Below are 25,652 nucleotides of genomic sequence, written 5' to 3' on the forward strand. Positions count from 1 at the left end.
CTGTCCTCTGAACGAATCAGACAATGCAGACTGAACTCAGCCCAAGACTGTTTTAAAACTTTCTCTGCAGAGAAACCAGACAAGGATGTCTCTGAAGAAAGGGGAGCTGGCGAAGTAGACCTCAGACTGTGAGTACAAAGATGTTCAACACTGATCTGCATTTGCTCAAATAAGTTAGAGCTGCTTCACTCTCAGTCAGCTGCATATATTTACATCTTCTACCTCTCTTAGATGATACTTTACACCTCATTCTCTTTCTTCTATGTTTCTGTTGAGATTCAAACATGATCTTTAGCCAGTAAAAGACAAGTTCAGGCAGCGGGAGAATAAAAATGACTGCTGCAGTCATGAGTTAAGATCATAAACTTCACAAACTGGAAAAACTGCAGTGCATGCACTAAAATGATCACACCCATTTACAGGACTGACTGTACAGAGAGTCAGGTCTGCTACATACTTTAATCAACCTTCAACGTATAAAATCAAATGCTTATTTTAAAATGTACAGTAGTATTATTTTACTGAGTTGTAGTTGATAACACATCAGACAAACAGGAGGTAACTGAGAGAGGTGTATTTGTTCAGCAGGGTTGAAAAGCAATCAGGTACATTCACTTGTGTTGCTGTAATTTTGCTTTTTTGTGTACTTGTACTGAATGAAGAATTTTTTTCTTTATATATTTAGGGATAAGAATTATACCTCACTGTCAGAGTAAATAACTCTTTACTTTTTCATGAGCAGATTTATAGATCAGTCATTTTAACTCAGATTTTTGCCCTAGTCAAATTAACCCATCCACATTTACAGCAACCTTATTCCAACATATCTAGTGTGTTAAGACACAAAGTTTGGATTTCACTTTACAGGGACTGTTATGTCTCATTTCACATCTTGTTTTTATCAAATATTTACCTTTTTTACTGTTCCCTCATTTCATTTTCAGTCTATAACAGGTTCCTTTTTTCATAATCATTAGCCTACCCCAATGTCCTCTTTCTCTTTACAAAATAAAATCAGCTCTGTATCCAAACAGGAAGTACAGAGGTTACCCTTACTTGCTGCAGTTCCATTCATGTTGAAAGTCCGATCCCATTCCAGTTACTATTTGTTGGGAACTCGGGGTTTTGAGTTGGTATTCCAACTTCAGGGGTCATTTAGGATGACGTTCCTGACTGGCATCTTGGAATTCAGAAGTTCAGAGATAAACTGGAATGCAGCACAGGAAAGTCTTGAATTAAAAAAACAGTTTTAAATGTTAAATAGTGGAATTGTAGAGCATATGTATTTTCTGCAGCCTTAATGAAGCTTCTAGAAAAATTTTAGGTACCAGTGTCTTGGTAATTAAGAATAACAGGACCTTTTCTTTCTCTTATGAATGCAATTCACTTCGAAATTGGATGCTTTTTTGCTGATTCTTCCACTGTCTGTTTTTCATTTGCAGGTAGAAAAGAGATCCTCTTCACTGAAAAGCCCTCCTGGTTTTATTTTTATGGTAACTTCCTGTCAATTTAGAGATCTTAAAAACTGAACAACAATTATAAATATTCTAAATCTCCTCTCATGAATCATCAGGCGGACTGTGGTTAAAGGGAAAAAGAGAAAGATGGAGAATTTGTTTGATTTTGAAGGCGGCTCTCTGGATTACAGGGCCTTCGCCCCTCAAACGGACCAAAAAGATGAACTCATCACTAGTCTGATGTCGTTTTCTGTCCTCTACAACCAGCGCAGGGATCATCTTCAGAGAGTTTCAGAGAGCTTCACACTGACGGCTGTTCGACTTCATGATGACGCTCCAGAGAGTAAACCGGTCCGGGTTGTGTTCGCCGTGTTTGGAGGAGCTCTGGGTGCAGCCTGCGGGGTTGTCTCTGGAGGAGTTTGGGGCTTCTTGGGCGCTGTCAGTGCTGCAACTCTCACCAGGATTTGTGGTCAAATTAACGCTGTCGGTGCGACAGTGGGCTTCTTCGGCAGTGTGTTGGGCGGAGTGGTTGGTGGAGTTTTCTGTGGAGCTGTGGGGGGAGCGATCGGAGCAGCAGTAGGAGGATCTGATTGTCTGGTTCACAGCGTCGTGAGCGATGTGGCCTGGTTCTCCATCGGCTGTGCCACTGGAGGAGCGATCGGAGGAACTTTTGGGGGGGCAGTTGGTGCCACAGGAGGAGCGGTTGGTGGTGCTTTTGGTGGCTGGTGCGCCACAAGATTCTCAGTTTACTTGACTGGGAGCATCTTCGGACGAATTCAGGGGAGCAAAGATTTAAAAACACAGAGAAAGCAGTCGGAAAAGTTGAATTTGATCCAAGAAACAGCAGGAAACTTCAGAGAAACCATCAAACCTCTAATAGGAGAGATGAGGACTGTCCAATCATTAATGACCGACAGAGAGAATGTGCACGGCGTAGCAGCACAGATAGAAAAGACTCTGGCATCTGTGAAATAACTCTGAGTGACTCTCAGAGAGCTGCAGATCACTCACAGTTTGTTTCCAGTGTTGAAGAAGCAGCAAGACAAAGTGAGAAAATCACCAAAGAGCTGCAGACGACGGGAGAAGAAGTGGAGAAACTTTTGGTTTCACTGAGAAAATCCTGAAAACAATAAAACAACTGGGACAAACTCATTAGAACTGTAGTGTACATAACTCTGGTAAAAATGGAGAATTAAACAGAAGGAAACATCCATACATCCATTATCCACTGGAGCAGACAAAGACTTACATCTTTGGAAACATTAAGAGACTACTGCCAAAGATAGGCTTTTCTCTTGTGGTTCTTTCAACTAAAATTTACTTTAGGGCTTTTTAGTCTTTTATTTTGATATGACAATAATTAGAAGAGGAATCAGTGAGATAGAACAATAAAAGACCTGAGGGAAAGGAACCTCAGGACTGACTAAAACAAAATTATAAGAAAATGTCAATACAAAGCCCTGGAGTTCAGGTTGATCTCTTCAAATGTCTTTTTTTTTTTAATCTTTAAAAAAAGAACAATCAAATAGGCAAAAACGTGGATTCTTTTTGTGGCAAAATATCCTATTTGCTTTAAATGACTGCACAAGATTAAAGAAACAGCTATCAGTTTTATGATCTATTAATTAAGCGATTATTTTATGAGGAGGAAAATTGAAAATCTGTGATTAATATCGACTATCAGCTGTTAATCCGTTCATGGTTCTTTTAGTAAAAATAGGAGCAGACAAACTGACAGTAAATACTGACGGAGCTCTGACAGTAGAGAGATCCGCCACATGAGAGCAGGTCTCAGGAGGAAAACTCAAAGTGATTTCTGTCTTTTTGTTGTTCTTCTTATTTCCTCTCTTTGATCGATAAAAGATCCTCGGGGTGAAAAGGTCAGCGGCAGAGAAACACTTTGTTTTACTGCCATGGTTTCTAAACTCTTCGATAAAAGGAGAAATACATCAGCAAGGTCCAAAAACCATGTCCTCTGCTTTACAGGAAGTCTGAAGTTTGAATTTCTGGCATTTTTCAGCTGTTCCTTAGTGTTTTTGTGCAGCATTTTCTCTGATTCCTCCTCTCCATTGTGTAAACCAGGTTTAATTAACTCTAACTACATGCTGTTATTATGTTGATGAGTATTTTGTTTGCTTTTCAAATATAGAAATATAGAGCAGCCTTTGAGGGTTTTATATGCAAATGTAACTCTCAAAAATCAAAAATAAAGGCAATTAGACTCTTCTTTTAAACTATCGAATCAACGTATTGATTGCACAAATGGTTAAAAATGTAGTTAAAAGTAAATGATTGCTGCTAAGCCAAGCCAATGAACACTTGATATTATTCTTGAGTTCCAGAGTGCCTCTGATCTGTCTTGTAATTTATTTAGCCTTTGTCCCATTTCAGGGGCTGCATCCTTTCAAGTCTAGTGGTGCATTAAGCTTTGCTGTGCCCTATTTAAGAGGCCGCATCCTTCATAGTTTAATGGCGTATTTAGCCTTTGCTGTGTCCCATTTCAGGGGCAGCACCTTTTATAGTCTCATGTTGTATTTAGCCTTTGCTGTGTCCCATTTCTGGGGATGCTTCCTTCATGGTCTAGTGGTGCATTTAGCCGTTGCTGTGTCCCATTTCAGGGGATGCTTCCTTTATAGTCTAGTGGTACATTTAACCTTTGCTGTGTCCCATTTCAGGGGCTACATCCTTTGTAGTCATTTCAGAGGCTGCATCTTTTATAGTCTCATGTTGTATTTAGCCTTTGCTGTGTCCCATTTCTGGGGATGCTTCCTTCATAGTCTAGTGGTGCATTTAGCCTTTGCTGTGTCCCTTTTCAGGGGCTGCATCCTTTATAGTTTGTCATATTGAGACATTAAGAGTCAGTCCCATTTCAAAAGCATTTTTAGATCAAGCCAACAAAGGTGTCCTTCTCCCAAGAGCAATCAAATAATCAATCAGGTCCTCCATCATGACCTCACATTTCCCATGAGTCATTGCACTGCTGTTCAAACAAGATGGCAGACTCTTAAGCAGCTATGTAATGCAAATTTCAGTGTAACTGTTTCCAACATGGTCTGTCAGCATTAACCATTAATCAGTTGCAGTAATAATAATAGTGTTTGTCTTAGCATTTTATGCTGGTATATTGGATAAATTTGTGTATAGGACACAGCCTGCTTTTTAGATGAAACAATGGATATAAAAAGTGCATCTAGGGGTGAAGATGGCCTTGCAGTTAGGTCACACCTCATGTACGTGGGAGGTCCGAGTTTAAGTTCAGCCTACACTTCCTTTCCTGCACGTCTTTCCCCCACTCTCTCATCCCTGTTTCCAACTCTATCCACTGCCTTCCTCCCTTAATGAAAGCATAAAAATCCCCAAAACAAATCTTGAAAAAAGAGGCTCTCATACTCAGGATTTTAGGGCAAGTTTGGCTTATGCAGTCAAAGGAAGATGCTCCAACTGAATTGGAACAGAACTTTCATGTTTGTTCATTTAGCCCATTTTCTTTGCAAGGATATTTTTTTTTGGTTATTTGTAGATGCCATTTAATTCCTTGAAGCCTTTATTTTACTCTTTTATATCTGTAAATCTTTGTCCCACTCTGTGACTTAGTCTTCACTGTATCTTTGAGTTAAACTGTTGTGTTTGACATCTTATTCAGACATATTAAGTCATATCTGCATTCTTAATATTCTACTGGAGGAGATATCTGAGCTGAACTTGGGTTGTTAGCATTGTCATTGTTAGCATGTTAGCTCTCAGGTGGTGCACAGCTGCAGAATAGGACCGCCTCTTTAAAATGTCACTGAAAACTTCATATGAATAATCCAAACGAAGACAGGGAATCCAGCTGGTAAAAAATGGTTTATTAGTTGAAATGCAGAAGCTCAGTCCTTCACTGTCACACCTCAGTATTAAAAATAATTTAAATATATTACAAATCTTCAGGCTGAATTTGAGTCTCTAGAGGACAGGGAGATGGACAGTTTGATTAATACTCTACTTAAAATAAAACCAATTAAAAATTCATGTGAGGAGCTTTTTTAAGAAAAACTATCAAAATGATTTATGAGCACCGCACCGTCCATCAAACTTTAACGTCTTCAGAGTCGCTCTGAGACGAGCAGCTTTAATGAAGCGCTGTGTGTCTGCTGAGTGGCTCGTTCGTCCATATAATCGCCTTAACGAGCCTGTATGACATCCAGTGTCATTAACATGGAGAGCAGATCACATTCTCTCTCTTATATCTGATTGTTTCAATCATCTACAATCATCAGTTCATCACAAAAGTGCTTCTCTCTGCGAGTGTCAGCTTATTTATTCTTCTTGTGAACACATGCAGTTTCACCTCTGCAGCCTGGACATGCAGGAGGGGACGGGCTGGTTGCTGTGGCGAGCTAATATCGGTGTTTGTGCTTGTTTAGTGGTGGTGTTTTTTCACAGGGAGATGTCTGAGGACACGTGCAGCTGTTGTCCAGGTTTCCACTTGGTGCTGCGTCTGCTGCCATCCGTCCGCCTGTACGGCTGATTCCTTAAATCTGAAGAAGAAAAAAGGAGGAGGAAGTTGAGACCAAAACGAGGATTTTAACTGGTACAGTGCATTAAAAAAACACTACATGCACCACATTCATGACTTTATTTTTTATTATTCAGCCTTAGTTTAGATAACCAAGCATCAGAATCACAGTGGTAGTTCTTTGTAAAACCAGCGTTGAAATATTATTGTATTGCTTTTTAAAAGGAACAGAAACCCCCTTTAAACATTTAAATACACTGTGTGGTCAAAAGTATGGAAGCCCTGTGTGGACATGTATCCATATATCTGACTTGCTTCATTTTTCCATCATAACAGAAGATTTTTGGTTGGTTTCTTCTCCAGGTCTCTACTTATTGTCAGCATTATCTCAACATTATGAAGATTATTTTGTAACGTGATAATTTTCTGGCAGTCTATAAGCGAACAAAGCATTGGTCACTTTGATAGTTCAAACCATAACACAATGTGCTGCCACTGCCTGCTTTAATTTATGAATTTAGATCATATGTGTGTTTATTTTGTGCTTCTGCAGCTCTGGGGAAATGAGAAAAGTCGAGATCTTAAGAGAAATCATAAATTACTTGCTTACTTTAAAAGACAGCACATAAAATGTCTGTTTCATGTCAATTTAAATTACTTTAACATACCTTTAGTTTATTTTTTAGCATTCTGAGAAATTGCAGCTCAAATAGAGCTTAAACATTTACTCAAAGATTAAAATTGTCTAAGGGTGCCAGGTTTGATTGGCAGCTGATCCTGATCAGCAGATTTTTGTAAAATTTACATGACTAATGTTTCTGCTCAGCCCATTATTTAAAGTTGCTGTTTTAAAATCCTTCAAACTTTGTCTTGAGTCATTTTAGTTCAAAAATATTAATCCAGTGTTGAAGCCTGTTAGCTAAAGCATGATAGCTGTTTGCATGTTAGCTGACATTATGAAGATTATGATACATTAAGGTCTATTTAAGGTGGTAAAATGACTTTCAGGCAAAGGTAAAGTCACATGATGTCTTCAAATGTATCTTAAAGAAACAGACCACAGGTTTTTGGTGAGAAACTTGAATAAATACTGCTGTTTGGAGGTGAAACATAGTAAAAATTGAATTAGTTGCATAATTTGGCTGAGTTGATATTTATCGTAAAAATCCAGAATATAAGTCACAGTCTGTTTTTGAAATCTCTCAAAAGGTTTAAACCGTCCTCCTGCATAATAATTTAAACTCCATTTGTCTAAGTCCACTATGTGCAGTTTCTTTGTTGCTCTTTCTATACCATCTGTTTTCACTGCATGGAGTCTGCACATCTACTAGCAATTATACGGTAATTAATCTCAGCCGGCAGTTTGAGACGGACTCAGTCACTCTGCCCTCCTCCACCCATCACCTGTCTATACTGAGGAGTGTTCTCCATCAAACAAACACTCCAGATGCCTACTTATTTTTTTTCCTGTTTTCTATCAACACATGATTTGGAGCCAAAAATGGGGGAAAGCAGTTAAAAAGTGGCGCCAACCTCCACCTCTGTGGTTTGTGTATTCCAGCATGTTCTAAACAGTGAAGCCAAAGCGATTGCTTGTGATACAGTGTTAATTTTGGCAGCTATTTTTAACTTTAGTATTCAGATGAAATGCATTTTGGTTTTAGTCACATTTTAGTCATTTCTACCCTAAAAAGTCCATAAAAAGTCCTCGTATTATAGTCTTTACTTTTAGTCCAAGCATTTATTTTCTTGCCTAAATCTGGTACCAAATCATGGTAGTTTGTTCTCTGCACTCTGCCAAACCTGGGGTCCCTGCTTTCTACAGCTGAGAGGCAGAATAGATACAGATGCATTGTTTTTTGACAGATTTACCCACAGTGGAGAAATGTCATGGATTTAGAATGTCTGATGAAAAACTAAATTACATTTTAGTCTAGTTTTAGTCATCTTGACAAAAACTAAACTTACTTTTAGTCAGTTTTAGTCATCACAGATCTATTTTTGTTAGTCTTAGGCTAGTTTTTGTCATGGAATAAAAGGCTGTTGACGAATATTTTTAGTCATAGTTTTAGTCAACGAAATTAACACTGTTGCGATACACAATAAATGTGGAGAATTTTCAAATGTGTCAGGTCTCATGCAGTGAGTGATGATGGCAGTAATGACACTGCATTTCTCAGCACTTTATGCAGGTCGTATAGAGTTGTCCTGGTGTGTAAGCTAAGCTGCAGCCAACTTTCTAAATGAAAAAAAGGAATCAAAAGTGCAGGTTATACACCAGATTTTACGGTATTTTTCAGACTATTTGCACCGTTTCGCCACTTGAACAAACGTCATATTTATTCAGGTCATTTAGGATATGCTGCCACCTGTAGGAGATCTCAGTACACTACAAAGCTAAGCAGACTGACCTATCGCTAAATCAGCTGATATATCAAATCACAAAACATGATCAGTATTGTATTTGTGATCGGCAGGTCTCATGAGTGCTCAGTGATTGGCTGAAGCCTCACTGACAGTGCATCACTTCCTATTTTCCCACTGCCTATGCTGTGCTGCCTCTTTTTGTTTTCTTTTTAACTTCAGCTCAGTTTAGCTTAGCAGTTACATTTGTGGCATCTTTCTCAGCCCCCCTCTCTCCTGCTCTACCAGACGTTTAGTTTTTTTTGTCTTCCTTCCTCACTAAAAATGTCTAGGTTTTGGGGTCTGCAGGACAGATTGTTCTGCATTCCCAGCTGTAGTTAGCCAGTCTGCAGAAGACAGTGCCAGCCTTGTGTAGCTTCTAGCTACTTTAAAGCCCCCAAACAAAGTAGTTTTTTATGGTGAAATCATATCAAACTTCTGAATGCTTTGCTTTTATAGTTTAAGGGAAATATTTTTGTTCAGCTCTACTGACAAGGTTTGCACCATAATAATCAATCATCACAAAAAAAGATGGCATTGCTCACAAATCCTTAAGATGAACCAAATTTGATGTTTCAGTCACATAAAATCACAGCAGCACAGATGGAAGATTAAGATGAAAATGTTGAAGTGTAAAAGTCTGGCTGGTGGATCAGCTGGAAATAAAACATGAGCAATGTCAGAGAAACAGCAGAGGGATTTAGAGACGTCACCTCCTCGCTGAAGACGGAGTCACAGAAGAGACGAGAGGAGCGTTTGGCAGAGCGAGCCGTGAAGGGCACGGACTTTAGAGCTGAAGAGACGGGAAGAGAGGAGGGACAAACAGAGAGAGAAGCAAGGACAGAGAAGTGAGATCAGCCTTCAAAGAAAGACAGGAGTGAGGAGTAAACAGGATGAAATGTTCAGAAATAACGACACAGACCAGAGATTAACTGGAGGTAGAAAGAGAGTGATGTTTTAAAGTAGAGGATTTAATAAATAAGAGGTCATCAGTACAAGGTTGTTTATTAAATCATGAGAAGGCTGGAAAAACAACTTAACCTGTTAAAAAGGGCATTAATGAGATTTCCTTCATCTTCAGTAAAAGGTTAATCATTTTGGAGAATTATATTTGTGTGTTGTGCGTTTATGTTTACAGTGTTTGCTCTTTACAACATACACCAGTGCATTTTTTTGCATTTTCTTGCGATGGGAAATGTTTTTAATGTTTTTGAGAATTCAGCATGCGTGGACAGGGCTAACTTTTGAAAATGGAGGATCTCCCTCTGCCTAAGTATGGATTTAGCCTAAAGCCAGTTTCAGACTGGCTGCGTGTTTTGCCGTGTGTCGCATGTGTTCGCTCCTGCTGGTGCTGCTTTCACACTAGGTGTGAGTTTGCTGCTGGCCACATATCCCCGCTGTCAAAGCCGTGTCATTCTTCATGCGTTTCACCTCAATAAACTTCCCTACAAGTGACTTCATTCAGTGTACAGTGGAAGCGTGGCCATTCAAAATAAAAAACTTTCTCCAAAGTAATGCTAATAGGGCTTTTACTTTGAAAAGCACAAACCAGAAGTGTACTTATACTGTGTTTATCTTTACTGTGACATATGGTATCGGTGTGGAACAGAAAGCCTCTCTAACAGTAGCAGTTTAGAGAACATCTTTATTAAACAGAATCATTAAAACAAGTAAATATGGCCCTCTAGTCATCATTTTACTGTCTGTTTTAGCCCATAACGCGCATGGCGTGCAGAAAAATAGCTGAGACCTTGTTTCTCTAAATTCTCCACGCCTGAGCCGCACGTATCAGGTGCATGAAACACAGTTTACATGCAGGCAGTCTGAAAGCCCTGACTTTTTACACACAGACAAACTGACTGTTGCAGCCAAGTTGGAGTCTCACACATCCAGTCTGAAATGGGCTTATGACTTCCTGTTGTCCTTTGTGACTGTCAAGGTAAAAACACTCTATTACAATTGGTTTCTGGAAGGTGTTTTACTCCTATTAGCCTCAGGGGGCAGCAATGTGCCGTTTATATGGCTCTGAGAGTTTAAGAAAAGATAACCTACATAGATACTTTCTTGATTTCTGGGGAATTTCAAAAACCTTGCAAAGCAGATGGATCTACCAGTCCACTTTCTGGTAAAACCATCGTAAAAAGCTTCATTCTACAACATGTGTGCAGAACTGAAAATGGTTTGGACCAATCAGCATTGGTAGAGGAGAACGAGGTGGCAGCTACAGGGGGAGTTTAGTTATACTGGAAGCTGACAGCTATGATTGCCACCAGTGCGGCCATTGGCTCGGCTGTATTAATAGAGCGGGCAGTTGTATCAAAACTGGACCACATTTCTGTATGAAATAAAGAAAAAAAAAAAACACTGACAGCTTTTCATAATGGAAAAGATGTCTCGGTCTGCTTCAGCATGAGTTTGTGATAGCTGTGGGTGAGGTTAGCAGGTGTATTCAAAGGCTGCTGCCTTGGTAGCTATTAGCTCAGATGTAGCTGTAGTATAGCAGCAGTTCAAAAAGAACTGGACCACATGTCTGACAAAACAAAACAGGCACATTGAAAGCTTCTCTTGGCAGCAAAGATGTTTTTGCTCGTTTGGCTTTAGAAACTATTTTAGTTTCACCAAGAATCTCTGTTCTGTCCAGCGCCAACCTGGACAGCTCAGGTTCAACTGGAGCTGTACATGTCCACTACCTAATTTGGTCTTGTTGCTCTGATTGGTCTGTATTGAATGTGACCCTAACAAGCACAGGTTTGATTAAAACAAAAGTGAGATGGAAATTTCAGACTTCTCTGTGTAAAAAACAAATCATTATTCTGCCTAAATGATCCAACCAATCATGAAAGACAGATCTAAATGAGAGCTGATGAAGATAATCTTTGTGTACAAACAGACCACATCTGTGAAGTTTGTCTCAGGTGTTGCAGCAGCGTACCTGTGATGATGTCCTCGATCGCCCCGTCCTTCCCCTCCCTCACCAGAGGAGTCACCTGCCTCTTCTTCAGCTCCGCGATCAGATCCATGTGAGGCGGTTTGGGCGTCACACACACCTGAAAAATGGAAGGAGTCTTAATCTGACTTTAATCTGAGACGTTTAAAAAATAACCTGCAGCGTGTTTTTGTGCCTCTGTCCGTGTTTCTCCTGATTAACGGTCGACTCGGTTTTTATTTATCCGCCTCAGCTCACAGATTTGCTTCTGAGTGTTTTACAATCTGCAGACGTCAAAGTCTGTGTCACTCCTCGGGGTAATAATAACACAGAGCAGTTAGAAATACGAGCAGGCGGACTATCAGACGGGCTGTAAACAAACCTGCAGCTCAGACAACATGATTTGTTCTGCCATCAGTCACTGTGAGAGTGTTAATGCTCTGTAAACCTGATAAACGTCCATGTTTGTGATGCTTCCAGCTGCTTCATAAACTGGACAAACAGGGCAAATCATATCTTATTTCTATTGAGACAGAAATTCCTTAAACAGCTGGTGTTTTAGTCTGTTACCTTGTTTCCTGTGGTGTCAGGTTTAGGTGGAGTTAAAGGAGCATCAGTGTTCAGGCTCTGTTTCTTCCTCTGCTCGTTCTCCTGCTCAGCTTGCTGTAAGAGAAAAGAAAGCATTTTTAAAAGCATCGTCTTATCTGCATCTTAAGGTCGAATTTTAAAGACATGAGCTCAGAGCGGCTCCCTGATTGGGTTTTAAATTTACAGTAAAAGGTTATTTTCTTTATCAGTAAAGCAGCTATCTGCATCCTCAGTTCAGTCATGCCAGAAGTCAATAAAGAGAGTTTAATCTGACCTTGTATGCTTTAATGAAGCGCACAAAAACAGGGAAGAACACAGAGGGCGGAGTGGTTTTAGAGTTTTCCCCAAAGTACTCCACAGCAGAGTCGTACGCGTCCTGAAAGACAGAAAAGTTCAGATCAGGACAAAAATAAACTTAGAATCATTAAAAGTGTCTTGTGTATAAATCTGGAGCTGTCCCATGTGATTTAGGATTGATTTATTTCTGACCTGGGCTGTTTTTCCGTCAGCTATGAGAGAGCGGATCAGCTCCGTGTTGCTGCTTAGAAACATCTGAAGAACTGGATTATCTTTTTCTACAGAAAACTCTCTGCTGGTCAGGTCCAGGCCTTGCTCTAGAGAGCGCACGTCCTGCAGGATGCTGTCCAGAGAGACTAGAGACAAACACAAACGTGAGACAGCGAGGCATCAGAGACTTTCTTGTCTCCATACTTAAGCAGACATGAATAAGCAAATTATGACACTTGGCTCTTGTTTTATAATTCAAACTCTTAATAAACCTAACATGTATGTAAATGTATTGATTTCTAATGGTACTGCACACTTTAAATTAACGTCTGCACAGTCATAGTCTACATTTTCATTGTTTTTTTTTCCCCATAAACTGTCTTTTGGGCTTCTTGCTTTTATTTTGAAAGAATGACAGGATGAAAACAGGAAGTATGGGGAGGAAACTGGCTGGCTGACAAGTGACAACAAAGACGATGATAAACACTGAAAATCCAGAAAGGTTGGACCTCTTAATGTAAACAGACAAAACAGTTAACATGCTCACCCAGCGCTGCTTTGTCCAGGAAATGCAGCTCGGTGTAAAAGGTCCGTAGCTCAGGATATTTCTCCTGAATGATGCTGGCGATGAAGTGAAGCAGCGTCTGTCGGCGGTCTGTGGATTTAGTGTCTAAGAGCTGCAGAGAAAAAGTGAAGTTGAAGACGATAAATATCAGGTTTAAAAATGATCATCTCTCAGTGGTTTCTGGTCTCCTTGTGTCAATAATGGTGTCTCGTAGGCCTCCTTGGCGGTTTGTTTATGCATGACACTAAGGTGAAATTAAATCAGAAAATCAATACGGCAGAGATTTTGTCCTGACTTACCAGATCCAAACTCTGCAGGCGGAAACCGTATGCTGCTCCTCGTTTGCTGCTGTTCATGTAGTTTCCAAATGCTAGAATGATCTTTACATAAGAAAAAAAACATAAAACTTTACAGACAGGTGTTTAATAACATTAAAGTTAATTTAAAGAGACACTTAAGCTGCGGGTTTAACAGTTAGGCACAATAAACATCAGCTGATGATCTACTAATGTTTTTGTCTAACAAATGTGAACATTTGGACTTACCTCGAGGATTTTCTTCAGCTTGCTGGAGGATTTGATCGACATGGAGGCAGCGATGAGAGCATTGAGTTGCTGCCAACAAGAGTTAAAATCACTGAGGTTATTGTCTTTGGAAGCAGATCCAAGTTTTGACAGCTTGAGTTTTTTTATTGACAATCAGTTCTGTTTGTTGAGATGTATTAATTAGAAGCCAAAACAGAGACAGTTTGAGGGACATAAGTCACGTTTATCTCTGCCAAACGCGGCACTGTTGCTTTCAAAGTTTTCAACTTGCATACTTTACCATCAATGTAAACACATTTAAATAAAACTCTTACATTTCATCTTTACTACAGACGTTAAGAGTCTATCGCTTTAACCATGTTTTTTAGACAACTGTTTCATCACAGATCAGTCAAACATCAGTGGTACCTCAGAATAGTTTTTCCCCAAAACAAAAACAGATGAATAAAACTACAACTTAATAAACTCTGTCACATGAGATGTTCCTGCAGGAAAGACTTGATCTAAAAAAGACCCTCCAGGTGGTGGTGGAGGAGAGTCTGATCATTGGAGGGTTTTCTGCTTTAATATTACTCTATATAAATGCTACACATGGCTGGACGTCAGGCTGTTCCATATCATATTGACCATATGCAAAAGCAAAAGCATAACAAAGTAAATGCATTTATGTTCCCTAGAATGCATATCTGAGAGCCAGAGCAGCTGAACGTCTGATGAAGAGTTAGTAACTAAAATGATCAGCTAAAAGAGGTCAGACCTCCATGGCAACATAATGCTGCTGCCACCTAGTGGCAATATTCTCTTCTCTTAAACAGTTAAAGATAAATTCATACCAATCCTTTTACGTAAGCTCACCGGCTGTATTATCTGGACGCTCTCGGGTAGGTTGCCCATGAATGTGAGTGTGCTGATTCTCTGGGAGAGTCGGGGGATCTTGCTGAATCGCACCATGAAGCGGTCCTCCTCATTGAGCTCATCCAGGGGCCTGCCCTCACACTCGTAGTTGTGGATGAGCTTCATCTCATACTCCGTGGGGATAAAACGCTCCAGCAGCTCTAAGAAGTCCAGACTCAGAGCTTTCTGGTTGTACCTTTAAGGATAACATAAGACAAGTTTATTATTATTCTGCTTTCTCATCATATTATTTAGCTGAGTTCTGGTACATACGTCTCTATGGCACAGCAGATGTCAGACGCAGCCATTCCCTCTTTCCGCAGAGTGATGGCGAGGTTTTTGGCCCTGTTGGGCTCCATTAGAGACACTCTGCTCGGGGTCTTGTGGGCCAGTTTCATCCTAAGGGTTCCAATTTCTACAGGGGAGGACTGAGCTTTAGTCTTGAACTGCTCCTCAAATGCCACCATGTTCAGCTCCTGAAAAAGATACCAGGTTTGTTTGAGAAAATCCCAAGTTTACTAACCTTTTTGAATATAAGAGCTTCAGGACATCGGCAGTAAAAACACTGCATCAAAAACCAACAGCAGTTAAAAATATCAAACCTCTAATACGTGTTCATCGTCGAGCTCGTTGAAGATGGTTCCTGCCACCTGGTTGGATTTGAGTGCCTGCCAGTTCAGCAGCGGCATCCGGTATTTGGTTTGAATCGGCTTCTTTTTTTTACAACCTAAAAAAAATAATGAAAAAGTCTTAACCATAAATGGCACATTGTCACATTTACATATAAATATTCCCCTATAATGCTCCCTTGCTTTTGCAGTGGAATTACCTGAGTTTCCATCATTCACGAGCAGCAGAGGAGGAGGCGGAGCTGCTGGTGGAGGAGGAGGAGCTGGAGTTAAAGCTGGAGGAGGTGGTGGAGGAGGAGGTGGAGGTGGAGGAGCTTGGACTGGTGCTGTCTGCAGAGGACCATCAATGAGGTCAGAGGAGGAAGGAGCGGCTTCTGCTTCTTCTCTGACTGTCAAACAAACAATGAAAAATTTAAACACAAGGGCAAAATGTATACCTCCAGAAAAGTCCTGTTTGTTCATCTTTACCAAGGTTAAATTCAAGCACATTCAGGGTGCAATTTTGGGCTTTTCAAGAAACTTGCTGGCCCACTTGTACGCTATATCGAACATTTTTGGAGCATTTTAATTTTCACCCAGAAAACCTCTGTGTGTTTGGCACTATGTCGCAATGCAAGTTTTGGTTTTGTTCTTCCGCCTCATTGTATCACTAATCAGCTGTTTTGGTCTGCTGGCTTCATCAGATGAAACAAGTAACTAAACCAAAACAAGATTAAAATGAGTGATGTTGTTTGGAGTGATGATGACATGCCATTTACTTTGAATACGAGGAGATACTTCAGTGAACTGGAGTACACAGACGAACTTCTACAAACCAGCAGACAGAGAGAGGAGAAAAACTTTAGTGAAGATGGTGAGCAGGAGAAACCCAGAGTTACCCGGTGAGGTAACTGTGAGCCAATATCCATGTGAGCTACCGCTGTCATGAGTGGTACGTAGTTACAACACTTCTTCAGGACATTCAAGACGACTGCGGCCTGCATCACTCCCCATCCAGAGTTCTCTGCTGTACTAACACAAGCGGTTGACCGACCAAAATTCTGAAGTTAAACTGGAGAAACTGACCTCAAACAGGAGAGCTGAATGGAAATTGGTCATCCAAGTAAGTTTATGGCTCTGACTTTATTCTTCTAATGGCTGATATTGATTATTAGACAAGAACAGTTGGTATAATGTTTACTTTAATAAAAGTAGCTTGCATCTAAAATAGTGCCAAATACAGAGGCTTTAAAATGCTTCAAAATTTTATGATGCAGCATAAAATTGAGCCAGCATTGTTTTGGGGGTCATTGTCACTTATAACTCACAAAATTAGGTGGAGTAACTGTGCCCATTTGCTACATTGTATAGCCTAGCTCCTCCAGCGTCCTGTTTGAAGAGTCAGCGCTCACTGAAATCACTGGAGGATAATGGTACTACTATCATCAACCTTTTACAACCTAACTTCAAAAATACCTAAATATCCCTTTAAAAAGTTTAAACTTTGAGGAAAAACACTTAAATTTACTCATCATTACACGACAACTTTGTTTCTCCTGGCACAAATTTGTGATCCACCAAGGACAGCTTTAGGATCATTGCTATAAACAACCAAAACTATGTTTTATAGTAGCTAGGCTACAGATGTACCTTTTCCTGGGTAAATCCAATGGCAAGCTGTGACTGCATATTTTCTTGTCTTTGTTTTAGTAGTTGTGAAGTCTGGTATAGATTCATTTTTAGCACTGCCTTTTCCAATAAGTCCTTACACAAAACTCGCCAACCTTTCCTAGCAGAGCAAAACTGTGTGCACTGTATTTATGTGGTACTGGTCCTAGATTGACTACCTCATGAAGCTGTTAGAGAGAATACCAAGAGTGTGCCAAGCTGTCATCAAAGCAAAATGTTGCTACTTTAAAGAATCTTTAGTATAAAATAGATTCTGGTTTGTTTGCTATATAATTCCAGACGTGTTCTTTCATAGTTTTAATGTCTTCAGTGTTAATTTACAATGTAGAAACTAATGAATATAAAGAAAAACATTTGAATGAGAAGGTGTGTCCAAACATTTGACTAGTACTGTACATGTATACGATATAGGGCGTAGCCAACTTCTCTGATCATAAGCAGCTCTTAAAAGTGTGATGTGTTAATATCTATATTTTTACTTCATATTGGTGATACTCAAATGTGAGGACTTGTTCTGAAAACTGGTATTATAACATGAGTAACAGTCACCTTTTTGTAACTTATTCTGGTTGGTGGGGACCACCTGAACGTCCAGGCGTCCTGAGGAAGAGCGCTCCATCCGGACCAGGCCCTGCTCCACCAGATCCTGGACTCTGACCTCGAGCTCCTTCAGGGCCTGGACCGATCGGTCCTGGTCTCTCTCCCTCTCTTTGTCCCTCTCTCGCTCCAGCTCTCTCTCTCGTTCTCGCTGCTGCAGAAGCGCCACCTGAGAGCATGATTCACGAAGACTCTCCTGCAACACAACACAAAATCATCAGAAGTTCTGTGGATACTAATGACAACATCAAAGACAGGAGCTGGACAAAAACAAATATTAAGCCAAAAGTATTTGGCAAAAAGCTGGGTGAAAACATCTATATTGTGGCAGCTATGGCAAGTATGACAGGTCAAATTTAAACCCCAATGTCAGGCTGTAAGCTGTGATGAATACTCTGGAAGTTGGTGAAGTCTACCTTGAGCAGCTCCACTTCTTTGGTCGTCTGAATGAGCTTCTTCTCCAGGTCCAAGGTTCTCTCCATCGCCTCCCTCTCATTCTCCTGAAGCCGCGTGTTCAGCTGTCACACACGAAGACATCTTTCATTAATATACTGTGATTCTTTTCTCCTCCTTTAGAATAAGTAAATAAGAACTTGTGCCTGCAGTATGCGTACCTGTGTGTTGTGCTCCTGCAGCTCCTCCATGTGCTCCAGCAGAGCGTTCTTCGTCTCTGCGTCCTCCAGCAGAGCTCCAACATCGAACACGTTATCTAGATAGGCCTGAATCTGCACCAGCAGCCTGTCGCTCTCTGTGAATTTCAACTTCTGCACAAGAACACACAACACCTCAGAAATTAATATAAACAGGATAAAAATGCATCAAACATTAGTTATTTCTTGTTAATTGATTTTTAATTAAAACTGCATTATGAATAAGATATTTTCAGTTTAAAGTTTTAACAAAGAATTTTTTAAGGTCAAAGTTACCTCCAGGTATTCGTCAAGTCTGTGATGAGTGAACTCGTACTGCAGATGAACTCTGAAGTTCATGTTTTCCACTGAATGAACCACGATGTTGATGAACTGCATACAAGCCACCTGGTGGTCACAAAGACAACAGAAACATGTAATTTAACATGCAGCAGCTGCTGTTTGAAAACAAAACACCACAGCTAATAAGAGAAGCATTTTGCATAACTACAGGAGGAATGAGGATGATCAGACACTGCACAGCATCTCCATTACACATTTGCACTGTTTGTGTTGTGCTGGTTTCTTAAGTCTTTTAATTCTTTAATCCACTTACGTTTACTGATTTTTGCAACCAAACCAAATCAAATTGCTTAGTTGTGTGAACAGACACGCCAATAAACCTGGCTCTGATTCACATTTAAAGCAGGAAATGGTGCAACTCAATAGTTATGTTTTTACTACGTGGAGCAGCAATGATCAAACCGATTGGTAAATCTGATATTACTCATGCTTACATCAAACCTTTTGAACAAATCTTTTGTTTTTGTTCCGTCATCTTAAAACTTAACCCAACTGGATGATGCAACTTTCTGCTTAAGGAAATTGTGAAGGTTTTTTTTTTTCTATATGAAAATTTTTCAAAAGCAAGTTATACATACATTACATTACATTTTAATGTAAGAAATAATCTCTGCTAGTGTTAAAATCCTCCAGTCAGTTTACTTGGCAGAGTAAAAGAGCTCTGGTTGTCACAAACGAGGTGTTGATGCAGTATAATGAAAAGCTTTCCAAGCCTAAGTATTCCTCCTCGTGCTCATAAAACATTACAGTTATAGCATTCACTATCATTTTAAAGCATGACGTTAGCTCTCATTATGTGAGTATGTAGTCAAAGTCAGAGCCATGTCTGCAGTTTGGTGATAGTTTAACATAAATGAGGAAGTGGAAGAGAATGAAACCCATGCACTTATGTTTTCAAGAGGGGGGGATGAAGATCATCCAATAAAAATAAGATGAACTTTCAAAATAATTTTAAAACAGTTATGATACAATGAAGTACTTGGTTTTTGTACTTAGTCTAGTACCAGTGCATCCCTGTCAATAGGGAACTCGCCATGCATGCACAGGAAGGTGAGGGATTTTTGTCGTACTGAAGTGAAGCTGTACTTGTTAGAGTCTGCTAAAGCTTGAGAGTAGAGAATAGAGACAGGGATGTCTTAAGACAGCTGAAATTCCCAACCTGCAGTCTTATTTTTCACTACACTGTTAATATAGGCTACCCTGCATGCTGTCAAGACAGAATTTATATTTAGATTTAAATGCTTTGGACACCAGGGGCCATCAAGAGAAAATAAACATCATGAAAGTGCAAATAATTTAGAGTCTAAATTGTACAATTTCACAAATAAAAAATGTACATTCTTGAACAACCATGCTGTAAATGCATGCATTGTTGTTTGCACTTTTCACTAGAAGACTGAAACAAAATAAACAGAAGATAAAATGACGTCGTTGTCTATTTCTCCACTTGTATCGTGCATAATCAGTGCATGATCAGTGTTAATCCCTCTCTTCAGCCAGGTTAGCCATAAAGGAGGGACTGACTTTTCACTATGCTATGCATTAAATGATAATGATAATAACATCAAGGCTGGCTGTGAGGGTTATTTTCATGTTGGGACTGAGAAGAGTCCCAGTGTTGTTAAATGTTTATTCGTAGTAATGTCTCGTTTTTTGGAAGTTTCATGTCCTTTTATTCCTACAGAAGTAGGAGGAACAGAAGCAACAGAAAGCTGTACAAATAAACTGCACATTAATCAATCACAGAATTGGTTGTTACTTGCAGTATTTTTTCCATGTCTCATGAGTAACCACAGCTTATTAGATCTTCCATTATTCACTGTTTTCATGTACCAGGTGGCTTAAAGTCTGACCCTTAATTTCGAAATACACAAGCTGTGCCGTGCTCTGTAGCACCTCGGTTTTGCTCCGACCAAAGGTGAGCAACCTCTCTCCCTGTAAGCCTGTCTAGAGCGCAGCACAATGCAGTAATCATTTCTGATCTGCGAGTGATGAGAGGGAAGAGATCATGGGGGAACTGAGAGTTCACACAGGAGTAGTATGTCAACAGTGGACTATTTTGCCTTTTTTTTTTTTTTTAGGGTTGTTTTCTTTTAATTTCAACATGATTATATGATTTTATTGCTTCCATCAAGGGTGAGTACATTATCAAGTTAAAAAGTTGATATATGCTGCATGGTAACTGTGGCTTCATGTAAATTTCTGAGGTTTTCCACCTCAAAACTTAACTTTTTCCTTGTAAATGGTGCCGTTGTAGTGCTGGGACCCACTGACCTCCTGATGATCTTCTGCTCTTGCTGCAGGATGAGATGTAACGTTGATATAGCAATGATTTACTGTCAGGAATCTGTGCATTGTTGTATTTTTAAGTTATCGGATACTTTGCACATTTATCTGGCTGTTTAGATCGATCTGCTTCACGTGGACTGACGCCGTTTGGCAGCGGCCAGTGTCAAAAATAGACCTCAAGCGTATATGCAATGAAGCGGAGAGGAGTGGCACTTCTAGGATGCGCGGGAGCCGGACAAGAGAAAGAGCAGTGGAACTAGACCGACTGACTAGACATAGTCAATCGGTCTAGTTGACATACTACAGTGACTAGAGACGGAGTGATTTGCTCTGCAGTGCATTTCCCCAGCAAATCACAGCTCAGCTGTTGTATGTGAAAATTGGAGGTAATGTCTTTATTTATGAATAAATACTGATTTCATACAAAAAGTAGACTTTAACTCCTCTTTGACTTTAGCAGTCATGATAGTCAAAATTTACTTAAAGGTTTGTGATTTGAGCTTCCAGTTTTACATTACTAGAACCAGTAGTGAGTGGAAATGGCCCTCCTGTTGGGAATACTACTTTACATTAATTAGTCTTTACCATAAAATCGATGTTGCTGTCTTCATTGCAGAAATACTCCATCAGCTTCTCAAAGCGGCTCTTCTCTCCACATACCTGAAAAACAAAAAGACTGTTTATCAGCAGAGAGCACCTGGCAGAGAGAAGCTCCCCCTGATCTCTCTCTTTGTTGTCTTTATTGAGCTCTATGATTAATTGTTGATGTGTTTAATCTGGGTGAAGGCCTGAGAGGCGAGCGTGTGATGATGGAGGAGATAAATAAACTTGTTTTTCAAGGCCTTCTGTTTGTGCACACAGGGGGGCAGTGTGTGCACAGGCAAACAATAATACTGCAATCATCCATTTATCTTCTATAGATCTCTCCACGCTCATTTCACAGGGTGTGAATTATATGTAGATTTAATTTAACAGGAGTGTAATTTGGCTGTTTTTATGTGTAATTTGCATTTGAGAAAACAGCTTCAGGTTCATTTCAGTTCATAGAAACACAGATATGAGTGCTGTCTGCATCGTTCTGGATAATTACTAAGCCACGCTCCGTCTTTTGTTCCCATTGTTCTGCAGAAAAAAGGGGAAAATAAACAAAACTAAAGCTTGTGAAATTAGGCTAAATTACTATTGTGTTTTCTTCTTGCTGTGTCCTTTATTAGATCTCGTCCATCAGCGTCTTCCTCCCCCGTGTGCCCACTCATGTCCTCTAAATAATGCAGCACGCCAACCTGAAAGTCCGCACGGCCCAAAACAAAGCCCACGTTCTGCTACTGACAGACACATGATCAGCCCCTGGCTCAAAGCCTGCCTGCCTCTACGCTACGCTAAAACCACGAGCAATCTATCGCTCCCTCCATCTCTTTGGCTCTCACCCACACAGAAACACACACAATGATGCTGCTGCAGCACCAAAACAAATGCCACTCACTGTGATACTCAAGCCACCGCTGTGGTAACTAATGCTGCACTAATCAGAGAGCTAGATGATGCTGCCAGAGGGCTTTGAGCTTGGAAACTGACAGGTTTGTAATTGCTCCTGAATCTTTTTTCTTTCCCTGTTTAAAGGATGTCTTGTGCTCTATATTCTAAATTTGTATAGTCAAATAAACAAGAAGTGACCTAAACTAACACTAAATTTAACATTAAAATGACAGAAAAACTAGTGTTATAAACAAATGATAAAAATAAAAGAAGAAAATTCCGACTGCAAGCTAACACCAGACCCTGCAGAGAATAGCAACACAACACAGAAATAAAGACTGAAACAATCTGCAGATTTTAAAGAGATCTTCCACAATAAAAATCAAATGAGAAAATAAAACTGTGTACTCATAAAATACTTTTATAGCAGCCATTCAGTCTAATAAAACTGCTGTTTTAAATGTTTCTGATTGAGTTTCTAAATTTAAACAGCTTATAATGACTGGTCTTTACAGGAAATTACAACCGAGTTTTTAGAAATGAATCCAAAACTAACAAATGAGTTTGTTGCAGGGCAGGTTTTCTAACATCGTTGAGTTGGACTAAAAATAAACCCTCCTGGTTCAGGTTCATTCTCCTCTGCGCCTGCAGTGCCGTTTCCACAGCAGGAGATCTGTTAACAACAGATGCTGCTTTCTGAGTCAAAGATGAGAGGGAGGCCAAGGAGAGGTCAGAGGCGACTCAACAAATGTTTCACATATTTACGCCTCTTCGGTCAGGTTCAACTGGCAGAAGGACAACTGGACCGAGCAGCTGACGAGGGTCTGGGGTTCCCCTTAACCTGGTTTACATACATTAAAGGGCCTCTGGTATGTGGGTGCCGTGACACTAATAACACGTCTATGTACAGAATAAAGCCTGTTTATTAATGTCTGAATGTGGGCTGACTCATTCGTGCTGATGATTGTTATGTACAGGAGGTTATCTCTGACTTCAACAGCAGAACAAATGGAAAAATTAATTTGTATGCATGAAGAATTCTTGCCATAAATCTGCTTTAATCACAAGCTGACAAGCATTCTGTTCCTGAGTTGAGCATACACTTCACCATTTATGTTGAATTTGACTGAGTACTACAAATCATGTAGAAGTCAGCCAAATTTACAACTAAACAACTTACAACAGCTCTGTAACATACAGATATCAGTGAAAACATCCCAAACACTGTCTGTATAGCATTTCATAATAAACCAGAAATATCCTGAGGTTGTCCATACTATGCTCAAGCCCTACAGCCCAGTTCATCTGACCAGTCTAAGAACTTTACTTTCTAAATACTTTACTCAAGCAAAGTAAACTTTGCTGGCCCTGGCATGGATAGAAAGGTGAGCTTCAGTACAGTGTGATTGCTTGTGCATGCACATAAGCAAAAGTGCACAGTGTGGATTAGGGCTGAATGATTTGCAAAAATAATCTAATAGCAATTTTTTGTCCTAATATTGAGATTGTGATTTAATACATGATTATTATAGGTTGTTATTATTATTAGACTATTAGATTATTAGGTATTTTTCAACAAATTCAAGAAATAGATCAAAGCTTTGTAAGATGGGTCTGCCTGATGACAGACATGGAATGTGGCTAATCCATCAGCTTTGCAAGGTTACACAAACGTGTAACATTGTTGGTGTCTAAAACAATTCTAACATCCACAGTAGCCTGCACCATGGAGTATTGTCCACACCTAGGATAAACAAATGTCAATGCAAGTGGTCGCCATAGTTGTATCTTCTTGGCAGATTTTCAAACTACACATGCATATCACCATCTGTAAACAGTGTCACAAATGTGAAAGAAGACCAGCTGGCGAGAGGGAAGGGGGGAAATATCATGTTTGGTGTCAGCACAAAAAAATCCTGCCTAGTCTGAAAACACTCATTTGAAATTTTATCTGAAGCAGGAAGACTAAAGAGTCACCAAAACCTGAACCTCAAACAGAAAAGGTGTGTAAATAATGAGGGGATTAAAAGGGTAAAAACCTCTTTGAAGTTGTCGAAAGCAGACAGGATGATGTCGTGACCTCCTCTCACCAAACATACGGCTGCCAGCAGCTCCAGAACCAGAGCTTTGGTCCTGAAAAACACAGAGATATTTAACTTTGGTAACACATTATTCTAGTGGGCCCTAATTATCTAGAAATTATGTAGTAATTTAAGAGTAATTACGAATAATTATCTAGTTATTATTTTAGGAATAAGGTGGTAATAATGTAGTAATAAATTGGAATTTTAACAAGTATTAATTTGGAAATATTAAGTAAGAATTAACATAGTAATAAGGTATCAAGTCATTCCTTTTTATATTGTAGCAATTCTCTGTAATTAGACGTATTTTATCAAGTAATTTCTTGTATGTATCTATGTAATATAAAAAATGCCCTCGTGTCAAGTTACATTAATGCACAATGCCTTTAATCTAACTACTTTAAATTACTTTGGGGAAAGGACTCAAAAAATAAAAAATAGTGGGCCCACAAAAAGATATTACCTAGGAATCTTATTTCTAAGAAATTGCTTGGTAAAATACCACTGAAAAGCAGAGAACTGTACTTGATAATTAATATGTTTTTACTCAGTTAATACTTAATATTTCCAAGTTATAACTTGTAAATAAAAAGTAAGTATTTACCTAGTAATGATGTACTATTTATCAGTAAATTTCACATAATACTTGGGCAATTCTCTGGTAATAAGCTGGTATTTTATCTACTAATTTCTTAGAAATGAGATGATAATTTTACATTAATGCAAAATGCCTTTAATTTAACTTGAAACAAGTTACAATTACCTTAAAATTTTAAAGGAGGCATGAGTAAGCGAGCCTTGTGTAAAGTTATATCAATGCACAATGCCTTTAATGTAACTTAAAATAAGGTATAATTACCCTCAAATTTTAAGTACACCACCTAAAATTACTAGAGGATTAAGAGGAAGGACTCACTTAAATATAGTGGGCCCAAATAAAGAAACTACCTGAGAATTATCAAGCAATTGTATAGAAATACTATCATCTTATTTCTAAGAAATTACATGGTAAAATTCCAATGAAATACAGAGAATTGCCACAATATAATAAGAAATTACTTGATACATAATACTAGGTAAATACTTACTTCATATTTCCGAGTTATAACTTAAAATTCTAAGGTATTATTGGGTTATTGTCACCTCATTGTTGAGAAATTACTAGCTAATTATAATTATTACTATAAAATTACTATGTAATTACCATTACATTTCTAGGTAATCAGGGCCCACTAAAATAAAGTGTTACTGTAAACATACTATTAATTCAGGAACTTTTTTAAAACCATGTTTTTCACAAATTGAACCACTTATCTCTTAGTTGGTTGAATGTAATGGAGATAGTGTTACTTCACTGAATATGTTTTACCGAGGGTTTCTGTTGTTGAGGCTGAGTGTGATCTCGTTCACACAGCATGGATGTTTCATCACCAGGTTAAACCCCAACTGAGGAGAAAAAAACAAAAAAAAAAAACAAGATAAGTTTAACTAAGATGTATCCTATTTCTTTATAAACAAACTTTTCAAATGACTG

At 39.2% G+C, this 25,652-nt stretch overlaps 2 protein-coding genes across 5 annotated transcripts in view; one reads left to right on the top strand and one right to left on the bottom strand.

Moving 5' to 3' along the window:
- On the top strand, positions 1–3,685 carry LOC121528473. Its single transcript, XM_041815950.1, has 2 exons — positions 1–128; positions 1,443–3,685. The coding sequence occupies exon 2, from the start codon at positions 1,605–1,607 to the stop codon at positions 2,430–2,432; it is 828 nt and encodes a 275-aa protein (XP_041671884.1). The 5' UTR covers positions 1–128; positions 1,443–1,604; the 3' UTR covers positions 2,433–3,685.
- A 1,606-nt stretch (positions 3,686–5,291) lies between these two features.
- fmnl1b (formin-like 1b) overlaps positions 5,292–25,652 on the bottom strand; it is a 95,133-nt gene continuing 74,772 nt past the window's right edge. For all 4 annotated transcript variants that reach the window (XM_041815620.1, XM_041815618.1, XM_041815621.1 and 1 more), the window contains 19 exons: positions 25,488–25,564; positions 24,074–24,167; positions 21,144–21,218; positions 18,204–18,314; positions 17,892–18,041; positions 17,694–17,795; positions 17,230–17,473; positions 15,213–15,401; positions 14,986–15,110; positions 14,657–14,859; positions 14,345–14,579; positions 13,490–13,558; positions 13,244–13,324; positions 12,927–13,056; positions 12,362–12,525; positions 12,147–12,248; positions 11,855–11,947; positions 11,291–11,405; positions 5,292–5,977 (listed from right to left, as the gene is read on the bottom strand). In XM_041815620.1, coding sequence (XP_041671554.1) covers positions 5,877–5,977; positions 11,291–11,405; positions 11,855–11,947; positions 12,147–12,248; positions 12,362–12,525; positions 12,927–13,056; positions 13,244–13,324; positions 13,490–13,558; positions 14,345–14,579; positions 14,657–14,859; positions 14,986–15,110; positions 15,213–15,401; positions 17,230–17,473; positions 17,694–17,795; positions 17,892–18,041; positions 18,204–18,314; positions 21,144–21,218; positions 24,074–24,167; positions 25,488–25,564 — 2,460 coding nt within the window. In that variant the 3' untranslated portion in view covers positions 5,292–5,876. The remainder of the gene's footprint in view (positions 5,978–11,290; positions 11,406–11,854; positions 11,948–12,146; positions 12,249–12,361; positions 12,526–12,926; positions 13,057–13,243; positions 13,325–13,489; positions 13,559–14,344; positions 14,580–14,656; positions 14,860–14,985; positions 15,111–15,212; positions 15,402–17,229; positions 17,474–17,693; positions 17,796–17,891; positions 18,042–18,203; positions 18,315–21,143; positions 21,219–24,073; positions 24,168–25,487; positions 25,565–25,652) is intronic.

This window comes from Cheilinus undulatus, linkage group 20 (assembly GCF_018320785.1).
Source record: "Cheilinus undulatus linkage group 20, ASM1832078v1, whole genome shotgun sequence".
NCBI classification, from domain to species: Eukaryota; Metazoa; Chordata; class Actinopteri; order Labriformes; family Labridae; genus Cheilinus; species Cheilinus undulatus.

What these genes read in the sequence shown, in the direction of transcription:
- LOC121528473 (XM_041815950.1), top strand. Translation starts at nt 1,605, where the DNA reads ATGGAGAATTTGTTTGATTTTGAAGGCGGCTCTCTGGATTACAGGGCC.